The sequence below is a fragment of the Bufo gargarizans genome, chromosome 4, assembly GCF_014858855.1.
Source record: "Bufo gargarizans isolate SCDJY-AF-19 chromosome 4, ASM1485885v1, whole genome shotgun sequence".
NCBI lineage: Eukaryota > Metazoa > Chordata > Amphibia > Anura > Bufonidae > Bufo > Bufo gargarizans.
Genome location: NC_058083.1, coordinates 311,231,870 through 311,253,626, shown reverse-complemented (window position 1 = coordinate 311,253,626; position 21,757 = coordinate 311,231,870). Strand labels below are relative to the sequence as shown.

The 21,757-nt window shown below is 47.4% G+C and overlaps 1 protein-coding gene across 2 annotated transcripts in view; it reads left to right on the top strand.

The window, feature by feature from the left end:
* Window positions 1–21,757, top strand: part of THEMIS (thymocyte selection associated) — a 148,840-nt gene that overhangs the window by 26,261 nt on the left and 100,822 nt on the right. For both annotated transcript variants that reach the window (XM_044292396.1, XM_044292395.1), the window contains exon 3: window positions 14,247–14,702. In XM_044292396.1, coding sequence (XP_044148331.1) covers window positions 14,247–14,702 — 456 coding nt within the window. The remainder of the gene's footprint in view (window positions 1–14,246; window positions 14,703–21,757) is intronic.

Genomic DNA, 21,757 nt, shown 5'->3' with positions numbered 1-21,757 from the left:
ACTTCTTCAAATCTTCCTCCTGTGCAGCTCAGCAGGGCACCGCCTACCATATATTCACGCGCTACTGCTGCCTCCTTTTTCTGACCGAAGAAGAGGAGGAGCAGCAGCAGTGCACAAGGAGCGGTGAGGCGGCGGCGCCATCTTAGAAGCTAGACTCCGTCTGAGACTGAGAGCTGTCTGCTACATAAGTATGCTGGGGACAGACCTGGAGGGCATGCTGCTGCAGAGCACAAGCGGTGAAACCACAGGCAGGAATACACCATCCCACCCCAGTGATAGTCTATCACTGGTATTGTGTGTTCCTGCCAGTGGTTTCACCCCTTGTGTTCTGCAGCAGCATGCCCTCCACCTATATACAGTCTATACCTATGTACACCCTACGCCTATATACAGCCTACACCTTTACAGTCTACACCTATGTACACCCTATACCTATATACAGCCTTTCACCTGTGTACAGCCTATACCTGTGTACAGCCTATACCTATGTACAGCCTATACCTATATACAGCCTACACCTACAGTATGTACTGTCTACACGGTGTAGACTACATAGGTATAGGCTGTATATAGGTATAGACTGTATATAGATATAGGCTGTATATAGGTATAGGCAGTATGTAGTTGTAGACTTTATATAGGTATAGGCTGTATATAGGTATATCTATCTATCTATCTATCTATCTATCTATCTATCTATCTCGTATCTATCTATCTATCCATCTATCCCTCAGGGGTTATATTGTCCGGTATGGTGTAACCTCCATACATTTGCCGTACAATATACATTATAATCCCTGCACCATGCTGTATAATATACATCATAATTAGAGTTGAGCGTACACCTGGATGTTTGGGTTCGTCCGAATTTCACAAAAAACTTCGAGTTCGGGACCTGAACTTGACCCCAAACCCGGACCCCATTGAAGTCAATGGGGACCTGAACTTTTGAGCACTAAAATGGCTGTAAAAAAGTCATGGAAAGGGTTAGAGGGCTGCAAATGGCAGCAAAATGTGGTTACTGGCATGGCAAGTGCTCTGCAAACAAATGTGGATAGGGAAATGACTTAAAATAACAAAAAATGTGTAAAAGAATAAAATAAAAATCTTGATCTTGGAGGACGAGTTCCATATGGAGTAGGAGGTTGAGGAGGCGGTGGATATGGCGGTGTAGGTGGAAGTGGCGATGGAGGTAGCCTAGGTAGGCGTGTGCACACATACTGCCCCACCATGTAACAGACTATTTTTTATTTATTTATGTCCCTGTCACCTATGCAGACCAGGGGTTTAATCACTGCAAAAATGGTCAATGGTAAAAATTGGTGCATTTCACCCGAGAATGTAACAGACAAATTAGTGAAATTTGCTTACCTGTCTACTAAGTATAGCAGGGGTATATCACAGCCAAAATTGGTGAATTTCATCCGAAAATGTAACAGACAAATTAGTGTAATGACATAAAAACAAAATAAAATACGTACAAATAAAAAAAAAAACAATCTTGATTTATGAGGTGGAGGTCCATATGGAGTAGGAGTTTGAGAAGGCAGTGTAGGTGGAAGCGGCGGTGGAGGAGGACGAGGTAGCCAACACTGGTTTTAGGTTTAAATATATATTTTTTTTATTAGGGTACACTCCAAAAGAGTGGGAAATATCCAAAATACAACAATGAGCAATTGCGCTGTAGTATAACAATGGCTGGGTAAGGACGGTATACATGTCTATTCTGCACAAGGTACAGACAAGTCCTGTGGGATCCATGCCTGGTTAATTTTAATGAATGTGAGCTTGTCCACATTGGCTGTGGACAGGCGGCTGCACTTGTCTGTGATAATGCCCCCTGCAGTGCTAAACACACGTTCAGACAATACACTGGCTGCAGGGCAGGCCAGCACCTCCAAGGCGTAAAGGGCAAGCTCAGGCCATGTGCCCAATTTGGAGACCCAGAAGTTGAAGGGGCAAACCTATCCTTCAGTACGTGTAGGCGTGTGCACACATACTGCTCCACCATGTTGGTGAAATGCTGCCTCCTGCTAAGACGTTCCATATCAGCTGCTGGTGCTGGTTGTTGGGGCGTGCTGACAAAGCTTTTCCACATTTCGGCCATGCTAACCCTGCCTTCTGAGGTGCTGGTGGTGCCCCAGCTGCGTTGGCGACCTCTTCCTCCTCCTCTGCCTTCGCCTTGTGCTTCCACTGTGCCCTTGCTGTCAGGTGGGAATGCCACCAGCAGCGCATCTACCAGCGTGCGCTTGTACTCACGCATCTTACGATCACGCTCCAGTGACGGAATTAAGGATGGTACATTGTCCTTGTAACGGGAATCCAGCAGCATGGCCACCCAGTAATCATCACAAGTTAGAATGTGGGCAACTCTGTGGTCGTTGCGGAGACACTGCAGCATGTAACCGCTCATGTGTGCCAGGCTGCCCAGAGGCAACAAAAAGCTGTCCTCTGTGGGAGGTGTATCATCTGTGTCCTCTGTATCCCCCCAGCCATGCACCAGTGATGGCTATGAGCAGGTTTGGGTCACACCCTGCTGTGAATACGGTTCCTCCTGCCCCATCTCCTCATCCTCCACCTCGTTATCCTCCAGAACTGTGCCCTGGCTGGACAACTGTGTACCTGGCGTTTGTGGGTGCAGGAACCCACCCTCGGAGCCACTTGTGAATGACTGTCCGGAAACCTATGAAATGATCCCTCTTCCTCCTCCTCCTCCTGTGCCACATCCTCTTCCATCATCGCCAGCAGCGTTTTTTCAAGGAGGCATAGAAGTGGGATAGTAACGCTGAGAACTGCGTCATCACCACTGGCCATGTTGGTGGAATACTCGAAACAGCACAACAAGGAACACAGGTCTCACATGGAGGCCCAGTCATTGGTGGTGAAGTGGTGCTGTTCCGTAGAGCGACTCACCCGTGCGCATTGCAGCTGAAACTCCACTATCGCCTGCTGCTGCTTGCACAGTCTGGCCAGCATGTGCAAGGTGGAGTTCCACCTTGTGGGCACGTCGCATATGAGGTGGTGAGCGGGAAGGCCGAAGTTACGCTGCAGCACTGACAGGCAAGCAGCAGAAGGGTGAGAACACTGAAAGAGCGCACAGACGGCCTGCACTTTCTGCAGCAGCTCTGATATATCGGGATAATTTTTAAGGAACCTCTGCGCCACCAAATTCAGCACATGCGCCAGGCAAGGGATGTGCGTCAAACCGGCTAGTCCTAGAGCTGCTACAAGATTTCGCCCATTATCGCACACCACCAGGCCGGGCTTGAGGCTGACTAACACAAACCACTCATTGGTCTGTTGTTCAAGGCCCATCCACAGCTCTTGCGCGGTGTGGGGTTTGTCCCACAAACAGATAAGTTTTAAAACTGCCTGCTGTCATTTACCCCTGGCTGTGCTGAAGTTGGTGGTGAAGCTGTTACGCTGACCAGATGAGGAGGTGTTAGAGGATAAGGAAGCGGAGTAGGAGGAGGAAGCAACAGGAGGCAAACTGAAGCGCCCTGCAATCCTCGGTGGTGGAAGGACATGCGCCAAACTGGTATCTGCCTCAGGCCTAGCCGCCACTGCATTTACCCAGTGTGCTGTTAGGGAGACATAACATCCCTGACTGTACTTACTGGTCCACGTATCCGTAGTTAGGTGTACCTTGCCACAGATGGCGTTGAGCAGTGCACACCTGATTTTGTCCCCCAATTGGTTGTGCAGGGTAGGGATGGCTCACTTGTAAAAGTAGTGGCGGCTGGGCACAACGTACTGTGGGACAGCCACCGCCATAAGGCATTTAAAACTCTCTGCCAGGTCCTCCCATGTACTCATCTTGAAACATAAGTGGTTGGGCATCGGTGCACTCAATCTCTTCCACTTCTGGGGCAGGGCTAGGTGGATGGCCCTGGGAAACCCTGCTAGCATAGTCATGAAAAAGCAGAAGAGACTGCTGCATGACTTGGGGCTCAGACTGCTTGGCTGATTTGCAAGGGGATGAGGTGAAAGACTGATGGATATCGGCTGCAGGTGCCAACTCTGATCTTTCAGCAGGAGACTGGGTGCGAGACAATATAAAGGAACTGGAGGCACTGTCAGCAACGCAATCTACTATTGCATGTACTTGTTCTGGCCTCACCATTCGTTCCAGCTCCTCTGAATAAAAATGCTTTATTCGACTTTCATAAAATCCGACATCAAATAGGACACTTTGCTGTGACGCGTTTCGGGCTACAACATCTTAGCCCTTCATCAAGACAAACAAATAGACTTAAAAACCTCCATTTTATACACAGGCAAAAGACATGCCCACTTGATTAATTAATCCCCTCCACCTGGAATCAGCACCTGATGGCTGGTCAAATTTTGACAGAGAGGAGATTCAGTCAAGTGGAACGGAGACTCAATACTGATGAAAATGATATCATTTATATTGTATGGTTAAGTCATGCTTTCTATTAAAACCCCTTAGGCATACATGTTCCAAGATTAAACATCCAGTATGTCTCTCTACTGAAAAGTTTCTGTCTACGATCTCCCCCTCTAATTGGTGTGGTAACTCTTTCAATACCTTGCACAAAAAACGCAGAGGTATCGCCTTTATGGACTATCGCAAAGTGTGAGGTGGCTGCTGATGGATTTCGTGTTGAAATATGCGGGATATCACTCAAGTGTTTGCGAATTCTCACCTTGAGCTGGTTCATAGTACATCCCACATATTGCAACGCGCAAATTCGACAAGTGATGACATACACAACATATTCTGTATTGCAATTGATATATTGTCGCAGTTCATGTGTACTGCCATTCGATGTGGATACAATGTTTTTACTAACTGACATATGAGAACAGCAGATACACTTTTTGCTTCCACATTTAAAATTGTCCTTTGTAATCAGCCAAACTGGTTCACAAATAGTGTTCTCCGAAAATAAGCTGGGGCTTACTTTTTGTCCAATAGTAGGTGCTTTCTTCGCTATGCATTTAATGCCTGCCTCTGCAATATCTCTCCAGCCCTCATCAAAATGTTTACGTAGAATGTTGCAGATAAGGGGATGTTCAGCACTATAATTTGTGACAAAAGTCACAGGTTCACTCAAATTTCGAACACAAAATCTATCAAATTTTATTTTCTTATATTTTTTCTTATGGATTTGTTTCATACTCTTGGTTCGAGTAAGCACAAGATAATTTTTATCCATGATTATCGCATGTTCTCTCGCCTTGCGAATATTTTCCATTGAATATCCCCTAATCTGCAACCTTGCTGAGATGTCAGAAGCTTCCCTTAGAAATAAATCCAGGGTGGAACAGTTACGTCGAGCCTTCAACAAATCCATAAGAAAAAATATAAGAAAAGAAAATGTGCTTTAGTGTTCGAAATTTGAGTGAATCTGTGACTTTTGTCAGAAATTATAGTGCTGAATATCCAAAACATTGTATCCACATCGAATGGCAGTACACATGAACTGCGACAATATATCAATTGCAATACAGAATATGTTGTGTATGTCATCACTTGTCTAATTTGCGCGTTGCAATATGTGGGATGTACTATGAACCAGCTCAAGGTGAGAATTCGCAGCCACCTCACACTTTGCGATAGTCCATAAAGGTGATACCTCTGCGTTTTTTGTGCAAGGTATTGAAAGAGTTACCACACCAATTAGAGGGGGAGATCATGGACAGAAACTTTTCAGTAGAGAGACATACTGGATGTTTAATCTTGGAACATGTATACCTAAGGGGTTGAATAGAAAGCATGACTTAACCATACAATATAAATGATTGTCAGGACTCGAACCCGTGGCTAGTCATGTCCCAGGCAGTAGCTCTACCCACTAGGCTACCGTCTCTCCTTGGACTATTCTCTAGCTAACTGCTAACTTCTAACTACCTCTCTTGTCCTTGCCTTGACCTGCTGATTATTCCAATCTCTTGCACCTGCTACTTCCCTATAAAACCCAGCCCTTGAACCCAGCCCTTTGCTGGTTATTGTGCCTCCAAGCCTGTAGCAAGCTTCCTCTCTGCTCCTCCACCACTATTGCTGATTTACCATTGTTGCCAACCCGGACCGTTTTGACCTTGCTGATTTGCCGCCTGCATTGACTCACTGCTTACCACCGACCACGTCTCCGTCTACTCCTGCTGTTACCTCGCTGCCATCTCTGCTGCCGACCCGGACTGATCGACCACGCTACCTGCCTCCTGCCTCTGTGGGCCTCTGCCACTGGACTCCATACTTCCAGCTCGGGTGTCCTCTGACTCAGGTGAGCCTCGATTGACACTCCATCCGTAACAGAATAACCAGCCCAAAAAAAATGGAGTCCGCAGTGGCCACCCTGCGCAAGCAGGTGTCTGAGCTGCAAGATTTCGGCACCACATACCAGGAGAAATTTTCGCAACTCCAAGGCCTGGTACAGAATCAACAGGGGGAGATCATTGAGCTCCAACGGCAACTCCTGGACGTACGCGGCACGGCTGCAGACACCCGCATGCCACTACCCTCGAAATTCAATGGAGATCGTCGCCAGTACCGGGGCTTTCTCAATCAGTGCCGTATCTACTTCCGGATGCATCCGGCCCCCTTTTCCACTGACGAGAAGAAAGTATTGTTTATTGTTAACCTCCTGACGGACGAGGCCCTGGCGTCTCCCTACGTGGAAATCGATAGCCGTCTGCTGCACGATCTGGATGATTTCATCACAGCTATGAGCCAGGTCTTCGATGACCCCAATCGCTGTGCGACAGCTGAGGCAAGACTACACAGTCTTCGACAAGGAAGACGCTCTGTCGCCGAGTACGCCGCAGAGTTCCGCCGCTGGGTCTCAGACACCAACTGGAACCCAGCTGCTCAAAGGAGCCAATTTCGGCGAGGTCTATCGGAGGCGATCAAAGATGAACTTGCCAGACTTGAAGCCCCGGATGATTTGGACGACTTCATTCAGGTGTGTGTCCGTATTGATCAGAGGCTCACCGAGAGAAGGAAAGAAAGGCTCTGGTTCCAAGGCGACAGACCCACTTACTCTACTACCCAGCAGGTCGCCCAACCTCCCATTGAGCCGATGCTGGTTGACGCAGTGCGCAAGACTCTGTCCGTAGCAGAAAAGGAACGACGACTGGCCGAAGGCCTCTGCCTCTACTGTGGGGAGCCAGGGCACATTGCCATCAAATGCCCCAACAAATCCTGCAGAACCATTGCCGTCACTAAACTGCGAGAGCAGCGGCAGGCCGCAACCCCACCGGTGACGGCAGAGACAACTGAGTTAGCTGCCACCGGGTCCCACTTCACCATTCCAATTGCCATTACCATCGGGGATCGAAAACTTCTCTGTTCTGCAATGCTCGACTCCGGAGCTGGCGACAATTTTATGGATCTAACTTTTGCTCACGAGAACAACATTCCGCTTGTAACCAAGACAGCCCCCATCGATCTGGAAACAGTGGATGGGTCCCCACTCTCCTCGGGACCAGTTACACATCAGACTGCAGATTTACAGCTCCACATTAAAACCGACCAGCACGAGACAATCCACTTCTCTTTGATTGCCTCCCCCAAGTTTCCGGTGATCTTGGGCATCCCGTGGTTAGCCACTCACAACCCTTCGGTGGACTGGGAAACCCGCTGTCTACAGTTCACATCCGAGTTTTGCTCTTCGAACTGTCTGCATGAACCTGCTTCCCCAATGCCCAAAGAATCTATCATCTCGGAACCAACTGTCAAGGAGCTGTTGCCTCCACAATATAGTGAGTTTCAGGATGTCTGCGACAAAAAAAACGCAGACAAGCTGCCCCCGCATCGACCATACGACTGCCCAATTGAATTATTACCTGGGGCTGAAATACCCTTCGGCAGCATCTACTCCCTCTCGGAGCCTGAACTCAAGGCCCTGAAGGACTACTTGGACGAGGACCTAAAGAAGGGCTTCATTCGACCCTCCACCTCCCCCGCGGGAGTACCCTTCTTCTTCGTGGAGAAAAAAGACTCCTCTCTACGCCCTTGCATTGACTACCGCAAGCTGAATGATGTTACGGTAAAAAACCGTTACCCTCTCCCCCTGATTTCGGAACTTCTCGAGAGACTCCGGGCAGCGAAGGTCTTTACGAAGCTCGATCTTCGAGGGGCCTATAATCTGGTTCGCATTCGCCCCGGGGATGAATGGAAGACCGCCTTTCGCACACGATACGGACATTTTGAATACTTAGTTATGCCCTTCGGACTTTGCAATGCCCCAGCCACTTTCCAACATTTCATTAATGACGTCCTTAGGGACATGCTGGATCTGTTCGTAGTGGTATACCTGGACGATATTTTAATTTTCTCGGAAAATCTCGAACAACATCGCGAACATGTTCGCAGGGTGTTACAAAGACTCCGCGAGCAGTCCCTTTACATCAAGCTCGAGAAATGCGAGTTCGAACAGACCACCACCCAGTTTCTCGGTTACATCATCTCCCCGGAAGGGCTGAGTATGGATCCTCGGAAAATTCAGGCTGTAATAGATTAGCCTCCGCCTAAGAACGAAAAGGAAATACAGAGGTTTGTCGGCTTCGCCAACTTTTACCGAAAATTCATTCGGAACTTCTCAAAAATCGTTACTCCAATTACCCAGTTAACCAAAAAGACTGTGCCATTTTCCTGGACACCCGAAGCACAGGAAGCCTTCACCAAGCTTAAATCCCTCTTCACGTCTGCTCCAATTCTGATCCATCCTAATCCCGAACTGCCATTCACAGTCGAAGTGGACGCTTCCGACACCGCAGTAGGCGCTGTCCTATCACAACGTACGGGAGAAAAGATGCTTTTACACCCTTGCGCCTTCTTCTCTCGCCAAATGTCCCCCGCAGAGAGGAACTATGACATCGGGAATAAGGAATTGCTGGCAATCAAAGATGCCTTCTCGGAGTGGAGACATCTATTGGAGGGGGCCATCAATCCAATAACTGTATTTACTGACCACCGAAACCTCGAATTCATCCGTTCTGCCAAGAGGCTTTCCGCCAGACAAGCCAGATGGAGCCTTTTTTTTTCTCGATTCAATTTCATTATCACATATCGCCTGGGGTCGAAGAATGGCAAAGCAGATGCTCTTTCCAGGATGTTCTCTGAACCTTCACAGGACAACAAGGGCCAAGCCAGCATTCTACCCGAGAAAAAGGTCTTAGGAGCTACCTACCCAAAGGAACTCCTGGGGTCAATCAAGAAGGCTTATGAAAAGGACCCCTTCCTCACCCACCCAGCAGAAGACGTCAACCTCACCCTCAAGGGTGGCTTCTGGGTATACCTGGATCGACAACTGTACGTACCAGAAATGGCACGGCTCGATGTACTAAAATATAACCACGATACCAAGTTGGCTGGCCATCCAGGTACAAGAAAGACCCAGGAACTCCTGTCCCGCTCCTTCTGGTGGCCGACGTATAAGGAAGATACTAAAAGGTTTGTCTCCTCATGCACGGTCTGTGCCCGCAACAAGACTCCCCGCTCTTCACCCGTGGGGCTGCTGCGACCACTCCCCATCCCCTCCCGCCCTTGGGGTTCAATTTCTATGGACTTTGTGGTTGACCTACCCCCTTCAAAAGGGATGAACACCATCCTGGTCGTCGTGGACCGCCTTACCAAGATGGCCCATTTCATCCCCTGCAAGGGCCTACCCACCGCCAAACAGACGGTTGACCTGGTATTCCGTGAAATCTTTAGGTTACACAGGGCTCCGGATGATGTGGTCTCTGACCGAGGAGTGCAATTCACCTCTAAATTCTGGAAAGACTTCTGCCTGGCCCTTGGGATCACGGTAAACCTGTCCTCTGCTTTCCATCCCCAGTCTAATGGGCAGACAGAGAGAACGAACCAGACCCTCGAGCAGTACCTACGTTGTTTCATCACTCATTTGCAGGATGACTGGTTGGACCACCTTCCTACACAGTTCCACCCATTACAGTCCTTTCTACGCCAGGAGCTGGAATCCAGTCCGGGTCTGATCTTCCGTTCTCCACTGGGAGGTGGTAGGTGAGAGCTGCAGTGATTTTCTTTTCACCACATTTTCAGGGATTATACTGTACTAGACATTAGGCCCGTTACAATAACGGGCGCTAGAACAGTAGTGCTGGCACTGTTATGGTGGGGTACCTGTGGATGACAGTTATGGGGGGTACCTGTGGATGACACTGTTATGGGGGGGTACCTGTGGATGACACTGTTATGGGGGGTACCTGTGGATGACACTGTTATGGGGGGGTACCTGTGGATGACACTGTTATGGGGGGGTATCTGTGGATGACACTGTTATGGGGGGGTACCTGTGGATGACACTGTTATGGGGGGTACCTGTGGATGACACTGTTATGGGGGGGTACCTGTGGATGACACTGTTATGGGGGGGTACCTGTGGATGACACTGTTATGGGGGGGTATCTGTGGATGACACTGTTATGGGGGGGTATCTGTGGATGACACTGTTATGGGGGGGGTACCTGTGGGTGACACTGTTATGGGGGGGTACCTGTGGATGACACTGTTATGGGGGGGTACCTGTGGATGACACTGTTATGGGGGGGTACCTGTGGATGACACTGTTATGGGGGGGGGTACCTGTGGATGACACTGTTATGGGGGGGTACCTGTGGATGACACTGTTATGGGGGGGGGGGGGTACCTGTGGATGACACTGTTATGGGGGGGTACCTGTGGATGACACTGTTATGGGGCTGGTCTGTGGCTGACACTGTTATGGGGGTATCTGTGGATGACACATAGCATCTTATGCTATGTGTCATCCACAGATCCCCCCCATAACAGTGTTGCTTTTTAGTGTGAATGTAATGACAGCGGGGCCCGGTGCAGTCACTGTATTGCACCGGCCCCGCTCAGAGTAGTAATGCTTTGAATAACTGTAATAATAATAACGATCTTCTTCACTTACTACATGGTGAGGCAGGAGGCTGGGCGGGTGGCCAGGCACTGGCAGTGTAACTCACTACGTCATGCGCCTGCACCGCCTGCTTCATTCATGCAGTGGGTCAAGCAGGGGCGTCAGTTAGTGAGTTACGCTACCAGTGCCTGGTCGTCCGCCCAGCCTCCAGCCTCACCATGTAGTAAGTGAGCGGGGCCGGTGCAATACAGTGACTGCCCCCCGCTGCCATTACAATAGGATGCTGCACATGTAGTGTCCGTGGAGTGTGTGCCGATGGAGCGGCATCTGGCTGCACTCCGCATGTGGGGAAGCGGGTGCATGCGCAGTGCAGCATAATGAGTAAGAGCAGTCTCTCAGTGTGGACGGCTCCCCAGGATCTGTGACGGCTGCGCTGTCCCGCGTGCTCCGGGCAGAGTAACTCTGGAAGCTGCTGTGCCCGTCTCCCGGCATCCTCCTCCCTGAGCGCTGCTGTCCCGCCGATGTTCCCCTGAGCTCGGCTCTGTGTGTGTGTGTCCGTCCGAGCATGCGCACTTCTAGAATCGGCACACACGCACACACGCACGTACACACTGGGCCCCGCAACTGCCGCCTGCCACAACTTATCCTTTACCGACACCCTTATGCACTGCCCACACCTGCACACCGGGCAGAGAGTGGCCCGTACCTGCTGCAGCATTGCATACTGGAGCTCATAGAACTCCCAAAGAGCCTGGGAGGACAAAGCTGGGAGCACTGGGGATGGGGAACTCCTATTCTGGACCCCGGGTATCTGTCAGCACAGGGGGCACATGTTAGTCCCCGCAGCGGCCGCATCCTACTCGCCCCCATCTCACCCTAACCCAGCCCACCAAAGTCAGGAAATGGCCGCACAGTAGCAAGTGAGGGAAGCTATCACAGGCAGAGAGCATTACACACGTATTACACTCAAACCTTCATCATTACACTACAACCCTCATTGGAGTGTAATGATGGGGATTGGAGTGTAATATGTGTGTAATGATGGGGGTTGGAGTGTACTATGTGTATAATGATGGGCATCCTGGGGTGTGAGGCATCGGCAGATGAAGCTGGAAGGGGAGGAAGAGTCACGGCGGAGCTGGTTGCAGGTGTGGGCAGCCTGTGGAGCGCTGTGTGCTGATAAAGTCCCCGCGCCATGCATGCCCAGTATAACAACCGGGACACACACACACACACACACAGACACAGGGCACTCACATAGGGATTTTATTATGTAGGATTACACTCCAGCCCCATCACATAAAATCCCTGTGTGAGTGCCCTGCGTCTGTGTGCCGTTTGTTATTGTGGGCATGTGCAGCGCAGGGACCCATCAGCATCATTATACCCCCATCATTATACACTCCAATCCCCATCATTACACACATATTACACTCCAATGAGGGCTGTAGTGTAATGATGGGGGTTGGAGTGTAATATGTGTACAATGATGGGGTTTGGAGTATAATGTGATGGAGGTTGGAGTGTAATATGTATACAGTACAATGTATTTCCTCCTGTATCCCCCTCCATCTCTATAATATATTCCATGTAGCCCCCTCCCTAACTCTCTCTAATGTCATGGCCGGAGTGTAGAGATGTAGTCAGAGTAATAGGGGAAGGAAGGGGGCAGGGAAGTTTCCCTGCGTCAGCTGCCTGCAGCTCGGCATGATTGAGGACGGCACATAGGGATGGATATGGCCTCTCACCTCCACTCACAGAGACTGCCGCCGGACGCACATGTATGGGTGCTGCAGGCGGTGTCCGTACGTGCGTGCCGATTGGCCATGTGCACTTAACAAATCGGCACACACGCATGGAGGCGCACGTACACAGGGCTTTTATTAGTATAGATATTACACAGCATGGTGCAGGGGTTATTGTATAGCATGGTGTATGAACTATACGATATATTGTATGGCATGGTGCAGGGATTATACTGTATATTACACAGCATGGTGCAGGGATTATACTGTATATTGTACGGGATGGTGCAGGGATTACACTGTATGCTCTTTGGTGTGACAATTATCTTAGGTTTTCCTACCGCTCACCTTTAATGGCGCTGTGCCCAGCTCTGAGCCGACCCCGCTCAGCAGCTGCCGAGGTTTAGAGGGAACACTGGTGCCTACGCATTGTAAAATATCATCTATCAGATATTAGGGATTCTTCTAGTAAGTACTGCTGTATATATGTACTTTCAGAAGAACCAGGAAGGACAAATATGGGTTTACATATATAGGCAGATGAAATAGACTTGGAGGATAGGAGCTGTTTGAACTTTGCACATTGAAGACGTCATATATAAAGAAACATTTATAGGGTTATTTTTTTTTTTTTTATATTAATGTTGTACTTGCCTGCTTTGTCTACCTCTTCTATTCCTATATAAATGCAATTTAGATCTAAATGCATTTTAACCCCTTCCTGACCAAATGATTTTCCTTTTTTTACTGCTTGCCTGCATTCCTAGAGCCATAACTTTAAAATATTTCCAAAACCTTTATTTTTTTGCAGGATAAGTTGTACTATCTAATGGCACCATTTAATCTCTCATACAATGTAGTGGGAAGCTGGAAAAAATTCCAAATGAGGTGTAAATGGAAAAGAAAAAAGCAATTCCGCAATAGTTTCATGGGTTTCATTTTTTTATTGTTTATTTTTATTTTTTAGTACAAGGATTTGAATTTGTATATCTTTTTATTTTTTATATATATATTTTTTTAAATAGTTTAACTTTTTTTTTACACTTTATGTCCCCCTATGGGACTTTCATTTGCAATCGTCTAAGTGCTTCTTCCATAGACTGCAATGATTTAACATTGAAGCCTATGAGAGATTTAGTGAGCTTGTATCAAGCCCTACCACAGGCAGGGCTTGATAGGATCTTCACTATGACAGGCCTCAAAGCCTTCATATGGCCGAGCATATAGCAACCAAACGGCTCCTTTAATCTTGGTGCGGCGAGCCATTGGTCCCAGGGAGTGCAGCTCCTGGAAAAAGACGACTCGGATGCTGTGGTCACAAACTGACCACCACATCTGAGGGGTTAAAAATCCCTGATCTGCCTCATGAGCGGGAGCCATCTTTAAAGACTCTACATCAGCTGTAGGAGCTGGATCCCCATTGATCTGATTGTCTATCCTAAGATGGGACCTGGAAAGCCTCATTAAAGAGAGAGCATTACTCTTGTCCATGGCCTCTGTTTCGTGTAGTAGCTCAGCAACACTCACATGAATGAAGTTGAGCTTCAATACTAGACACAGCCCAGGAATGCAATGGTTAATAATAGAAGATAAATAACTGATACATTTTCAATAGAAATATATATATATTTAGATTTGTTTCTTGTAGGCTTGTTCTCAGTCATGGCTGATAAGAACCCATATCACTCCATTGAAGAAATCGTACAGGCCCTACCTATTGGACCCTTTGGCAATCCAAACCTCTATAGCGACTCTGAGATTCATATAGCAGACATAACCATCGACAAAGGCAAAACCATCATATTCAACTCTGTGGAAGAAATAAATGGAGTCAAGTCAATCATATGTAAAGTGACAATAGAGGGAACAGATCATTCATTTAGTCTACCTCTGTCCCATACTGGAAAGTTTTATGAGTGCCAGGATGAAAGAATTTATACACTCAAAGAGATTGTAGACTGGAAAATCCCAAAGAACAGGGCCAGGACTGTAATACTTAAAGATATCATAGGCAATTGCACGAGTCAAAAACTTTGCTACAGTGCTTTCATTAAAGGAATGATGGTTGTAAAGCCTGTCTATGAACTAAAGGTACTGACGCAATGTAAGTATCATGGGCATGAAAGAAGTAAGATGATAATTTTACCGATTATTAAGACTATTGGGCCCTTGTTCCTTATATTTTATGTATCCTTTAGCTTTAACCCCTTCCCAACCAGCACCGTAATAGTACGGCGCAGCGGGACATGACTTGCCTCCCAGTGCAGTACTATTACGGCGCACTGATCTGGCGGGTGCAGAAGCTGCACCCGCCCGATCAGCTGCAGGTGACCGGCTGTTCCCGTTAGCGGAACCCCTGCTGTATGCGCCGGCATCGGTGAAAACACTGATGCTAGCACATTAACCCCTTATATGCCGTAGTCAGTGCTGACCGCGACATAGAAGGTATTTTCTGTGGGTGAGGGAGCCCATAGGGTCCCCGTGCTGCTGTGGCGGGGACCCGATGAGTTAAAAGGCAGCCCGATGCCATGCAGAGACTGCCCAATGCCTTGCACAGCATCGGGACCTGCCTTCTCCAGGTTGGGTGCCCAGGAGATCCAGCCTCAGGCTGGGTCTCCTAGGCCACCTGTTAGTGTATTACTCTGTGTAATACACTAACAGGCAATGCATTACAAAACAGATGTATTGTAATGCATTGCAGAGGGGATCAGACTCCCCAAAAGTTAAATTCAGAAATAAAGTTAAAAAAAGTTAAAAACTGTGTTTTTAATAAACAATTTGAAAAAAGAAAAATGCCCCTTTTCCCCTGATTTTATAAGAAAAAAGAAAGAAAAAGCACACATATTATGTATCGCTGCGTCGGTAACGACTAACTCTATAAATATATCACATGATCCACCCTGTCCAATAAACACCATAAAAAATAACTATGTAAAAAAACGCAATTTTTGTCACCTTACATCACAAAAGTGCAACACCAAGCGATCAAAAAGGCGTATGTCCCACAAAATGATACCAATAAAACTGTCACCTCATCCCACAAAAAATAAGGACCTAAATAAGAAAATCGCAAAAAAAACTGTAGCTCTCAGAACATGAGACACTAAAATATCATTTTTTGTGTGTCAAATATGCTATTATTGTGTTAAAGTGAAATAAATTTAAAAAGTATACGTATTTATTAGGTATCGCCGTGTCCATAACAACCAGCTCCATAAAAATATCACATGACCTAACCCCTCAGGTGAACATCGTAAAAAATAAAAACTGTATAAAAAAAAGCAATTTTTGTCACCTTACATCACAAAAATTGCAACACCAAGCGATCAAAAAGGCGCATGCCCACAAAATAGTATCAATCAAACCATCACCTCATCCCGCAAAAAAAGGCACCCTACCTAAGACAATCGGTCAGAAAATAAAAAAGCTATGGCTTTCAGACTATAGATACACTAAAACATAATTTTTTGGGTTTAAAAAATGCTATTATTGTATGAAACTTAAATAAATAATAAAAATAATACAAATAATACATATTAGGTATTGTCACATCCGTAATGATCTGCTCTATAAAATATCAGATAACCTAATCCCTCAGGTGAACACTGGAAAAAATAAATAAATAAAAACTGTGCCAAAATTACTAATTTTTGGGTCACCTTGCCCCATAAAGTGTAATAATGAATGATCAAAAAATCATATGTACCCCAAAATGGTACCAATAAAAACATCAACTCTTCCTGCAAAAAACTAGCCACTGCACAAGACGATCGGCAAAAAAAAAAAAAAAAGGCTTTCATAAAATGGAGACACAAACACTTTATTATGTAAAACTGAAACAAACAAAGATAGTAGGCATATTTGATATCATTGCATCCGTAACAACCTGCTATATAAAAATAGCACATGATATACCCTGTCAGGTGAATGTTGTTTTTTTTATAGCTATAGGGTAAGTGCATGAACACCCGTGCCCCACACACACGCACGCCTAATAAAGTTTTCCGCGCACACACACACACAAGCAGACACACACTCCCAAATGGCCCGCCTGATGTTATTGGCCGAGGAGGCATATGCCCTCCTTGCCTCCAAGTCTGAGAGCCCCAGTGAGGATGAGGATGAACCCATGTTCCTGTTGTCATCCGCATCCTCCTCATCATCAAGCAATGATGAGACCCCAAGGCGGCGGAGACGCCGCCAGGCGGATCGAGGGGACCCCCATGCTAGGGACCCTGTGGCCCAGCCTAGTACGAGCAGCGCTGGGGCTCGTACTAGTTTTCCAGCCCACCAGGTCAGTCCACCTGAGCCCCCTGCAGGTGGACTTGTCTGGTGAACCCCAGAGAACTTTGAGCCCGCGATTCCTGATTTTATTGGTGAATCAGGAATACCTATTTACACAGTGGGCTTCACTGAATACGACTTTTTCAGTCTTTTTTTCAGTGAGGAACTGGTAAATCTGATGGTGGAGCAGACGAACCTGTACGCCCAACAGTTCTTCGCTCAACACCTGGGCTTGTTTTTGGCTAGGGCCGGTGGCTGGACTCCGGTCAGTGCAGCCGAGATGAGGACCTCGTGTTGCATATGGGCCTAGTCAAAAAGCCGAGTGTCAGGCTGTACTGGAGTGGGGACGTCCTCTACCAGACCCCACTCTACAGTATGGCCATGACATGTTCCCGATTTGAGGTCATCCGGAAATGCCTGCATTATGCAGATAATGCAGTATGTCCCCCCCCAAGGTGATCCTGCCTATGACCGCCTGTACAAAATCAGGCCGATCATCGATCACTTTGGGGCCAAATTCATGGAGGCCTAGGTACCTGGAAGGGAGGTTGCGGTTGATGAGTCTCTCATTGCTTTCAACGGGAGACTAATTTTCTGCCAGTATGTTCCCTCTAAGCAAACGAGGTATGGCGTGAAGCTGTACAAACTTTGTGAGAGTACCTCAGGGTACACTTAAGTTTCGTGTATACGAGGTGTGAGATTCCCGTATTCAACCCCCAGAATGTCCCCCCACTTTGGGTGTTAGAGGGGAAACTTGTGTGGGACCTTATGCACCCACTGCTAGATAAGGGTTACCACCTATATGTGGATAACTTTTATACTAGTACCTTGTTTCAGTCCCTCACCGCCAGATCCATGTTCGCTTGTGGGACCGTGCGGAAAAATCAGTGCGGCTTCCCTACCTACCTCTTCCAGGTACCTATCCCCAGGGGTGAGACCCGTGGAAACCTGCTGCTGGTCAGATATAAGGGCAAGAGGGATGTCCTTGTACTGTCCACAATTCATGGTAACGGCATCACCCCTGTCCCTGTGCGAGTACTGCAGCAACGGTCCTCAAGCCCGATTGCATCGTCGACTACAATCGGTATATGGGAGGAGTTGATCTCTCTAATCAAGTCCTCAAGCCATATAATGCCATCCGCAAAACCAAGGCATGGTACAAAAAAGGTGCGGTCTACTTGGTGCAGGTTGCCATGTACAACTCTTTTGTACTGTTCCAGTACGCTGGCAACACAGGGACATTCCTCCAGTTCTATGAGGCAGTCCTCAAGACCCTGATCTTTTCTGACCGGGAAAGAGCAGGTGGGAGTACCTCGGGAATTGGAGGCGCCCGGATCGTTCCTGGCCAACACTTTCCAGGTGTGGTCCCCCATACTGGAAAGAAGGGACGAACCCCCAAAAAATGCAGAGTGTATCACACGAGGGGGATACGGAATTGCCCTGATCATCCGGGTTGCTTCAGGGAGTACCACACTTCCATGGAGTTCTAAATGTATAATCCCCTTCACCAACTTAGCCACTGACTATTCAAAAAAGCAATAGTTCTCAGACTTGAGACACAAAAAAAAATTATTGTGTAGAACTAAAAATAATTAAAAGTAGACTTACTAGGTAGCGCCTCATCGGTAATAATCTCCTCTGTAAATATACCCCTAACCCTCCAAATTAACACGGTAAAACAAAAATCTAAACAAAAGAAAAAAAAGGTGCAAAAAAAGATATTTTTTTGTCACCTTACATAACAAATAGTGTAATAGCAAGCGATCAAAAAAGCCATATAGCCCCCGAAATGGTGCCAATAAAACCGTCCCCTCATCCTGCAAAAAATGAGCCCCTACCTAATGCAATCGGCTAAAAAACTAAGAAAAATTACACTTAGACTATAGAGATACAAAAAATTTATTTTTTTGTATCCAAAAAGATAATATCGTCTATTGACCCAACCCCCCAGATTAACACGGTCCCAAAAAAAAATGGTGCCAAAACAGCATTTCGGACAGTCCAATTAAACTGCCAAATACTGCAGTTAAATTTTTTGCTGAAAAATTCAAATTTTTGTTGCTATAAAGTACATTTGCAGCCTACGCTGCCTTCCTGTCAGTCAAATAAAACCATTAAATACCGCTGTTACATTTTTGGGCTTCAAATTCCCATTGTTGGGTGTAAAGTACCTCTGACAGGCAGGGACATAAATTCAAGTTAAATCCATCTGTTTAATTGAGGGTTAAAAAAAAACTTTTTGGGGGGAGCAATAAAGTACCTTTTTGCCCTGTGCTGCATTTCTGATAGTTAAAGAAATATAGTTAAATCCATCTGTTTCATTGTGTGTGAGAAAAAAGTACCTTTGCTGCCTGCACTGCATAGCAGACCGGGCAATAAGTTTAAAAAAAACTCGTCTGTTCCATTTTTGGGTGACATTAACCCATTTTTCCTGTCCAAAAACCTCTGCTCTGCCTAGGTGACAGGAACCTAAATTTCTAAAATTCGTCTGTTCCATTGTTGGGTGACATTAACCCATTTTGGCAGTCAAAAAAACCCTGCTCTGCATTGTTCACAAGGAACTTAATTTAGTAAAAACGTCTGTTACTTCAGTGGGTGACCGCAAAAAATGAGGAGAGCGTCAAACAAGGGACATGGCCCTGGTCGTGGTGCTGCTGGTGTAGGTGGAGCTCCTGTTGCAGAAAGAGGACGTGGTCAATCTGTTCCAACTACATGCCCAAGTGAAACACCTTCCTCAGGTGCAAGTAGGCAACAGAACCTTCAGCGTTATTTGGTAGGGCCGAATGCGGCCAGAACAAGTACAGGCGATAGTAGATTGGGTGGCTGACAGTGCCTTCAGTTCCTTCATATTCAGGGCCGTCTTTAATATTGATTGTACCCTGGGCAAAAATGTACTTGGGCCCCCTGGATCCCACCTTCCTACACCTTAGCAGGCAATCACTCCCTCCACCACACACACAAAAAATCCACACATCTGGTAGAGTACAGTGAATGACTGTAAATACTTACAGTACTGAAGACTCCAGCAGGCTCAGGATCAGTGCTCGGGGCAGCTGGGCTCAGGCTGGAAGTGGGCACCGCTCTGCAGGAAGGAGACCAGGTCTCGGCTCACCCTAGCGATACAGTGCACCCTGTACGCCCAACAGTTCTTCGCTCAACACCTGGGCTTGTTTTTGGCTAGAACCGGTGGCTGGACTCCGGTCAGTGCAGCCGAGATGAGGACCTCGTGTTGCATATGGGCCTAGTCAAAAAGCCGAGTGTCAGGCTGTACTGGAGTGGGGACGTCCTCTACCAGACCCCACTCTACAGTATGGCCATGACATGTTCCCGATTTGAGGTCATCCGGAAATGCCTGCATTATGCAGATAATGCAGTATGTCCCCCCCCCAAGGTGATCCTGCCTATGACCGCCTGTACAAAATCAGGCCGATCATCGATCACTTTGGGGCCAAATTCATGGAGGCCTAGGTACCTGGAAGGGAGGTTGCGGTTGATGAGTCTCTCATTGCTTTCAACGGGAGACTAATTTTCTGCCAGTATGTTGTAAGCAAACGAGGTATGGCGTGAAGCTGTACAAACTTTGTGAGAGTACCTCAGGGTACACTTAAGTTTCGTGTATACGAGGTGTGAGATTCCCGTATTCAACCCCCAGAATGTCCCCCCACTTTGGGTGTTAGAGGGGAAACTTGTGTGGGACCTTATGCACCCACTGCTAGATAAGGGTTACCACCTATATGTGGATAACTTTTATACTAGTACCTTGTTTCAGTCCCTCACCGCCAGATCCATGTTCGCTTGTGGGACCGTGCGGAAAAATCAGTGCGGCTTCCCTACCTACCTCTTCCAGGTACCTATCCCCAGGGGTGAGACCCGTGGAAACCTGCTGCTGGTCAGATATAAGGGCAAGAGGGATGTCCTTGTACTGTCCACAATTCATGGTAACGGCATCACCCCTGTCCCTGTGCGAGTACTGCAGCAACGGTCCTCAAGCCCGATTGCATCGTCGACTACAATCGGTATATGGGAGGAGTTGATCTCTCTAATCAAGTCCTCAAGCCATATAATGCCATCCGCAAAACCAAGGCATGGTACAAAAAAGGTGCGGTCTACTTGGTGCAGGTTGCCATGTACAACTCTTTTGTAGCGATACAGTGCACCCTAGCACCCCACAGTATGCAGTATAGCACCCTATAGTATACAGCACCACACAGTATGCAGTATAGCACCCCACACTATACAGTACCCCACAGTATATAGTAGAGCAGTATAGCAGCCCACAGTATACAGCACCCCACAGTATACAACACCTCACAGTATACAGCACCACAAACAATACACGATACAGCCCCCCCACACTATACAGTACAGCAGTATAGCACTCCACACTATACCGCACCCTCAGTATACATTATACAGACCCCCACAGTATACAGTACAGCAGTATAGCCCCCCCCCCCCACTATACAGGCCCCCCCACACTATACAGCCCCCCACACTATACAGCCCCCTCCCCCCACAGTATACAGCCCCCCCCAGTATACAGCCCCCCAGTATACAGGCCCCCACATAGTATACAGGCCCCCACACAGTATACAGGCCCCCACACAGTATACAGCCCACCACACAGTATACAGCCCACCACACAGTATACAGCCCCCACACAGTATACAGCCCCCACACAGTATACAGCCCCCACACAGTATACAGTCCCACACAGTATACAGCCCCCCACAGTATACAGCCCCCACAGTATTGAGCACCTCACTATACAGTAGTTTACAGTATATTAACATAACAGCCCCTGTCACCTTTTTCTGATGTAATCTTCACATAAAAAAGCTCCACAGTTAACTTCTGAAACACTCCTGATAGGAC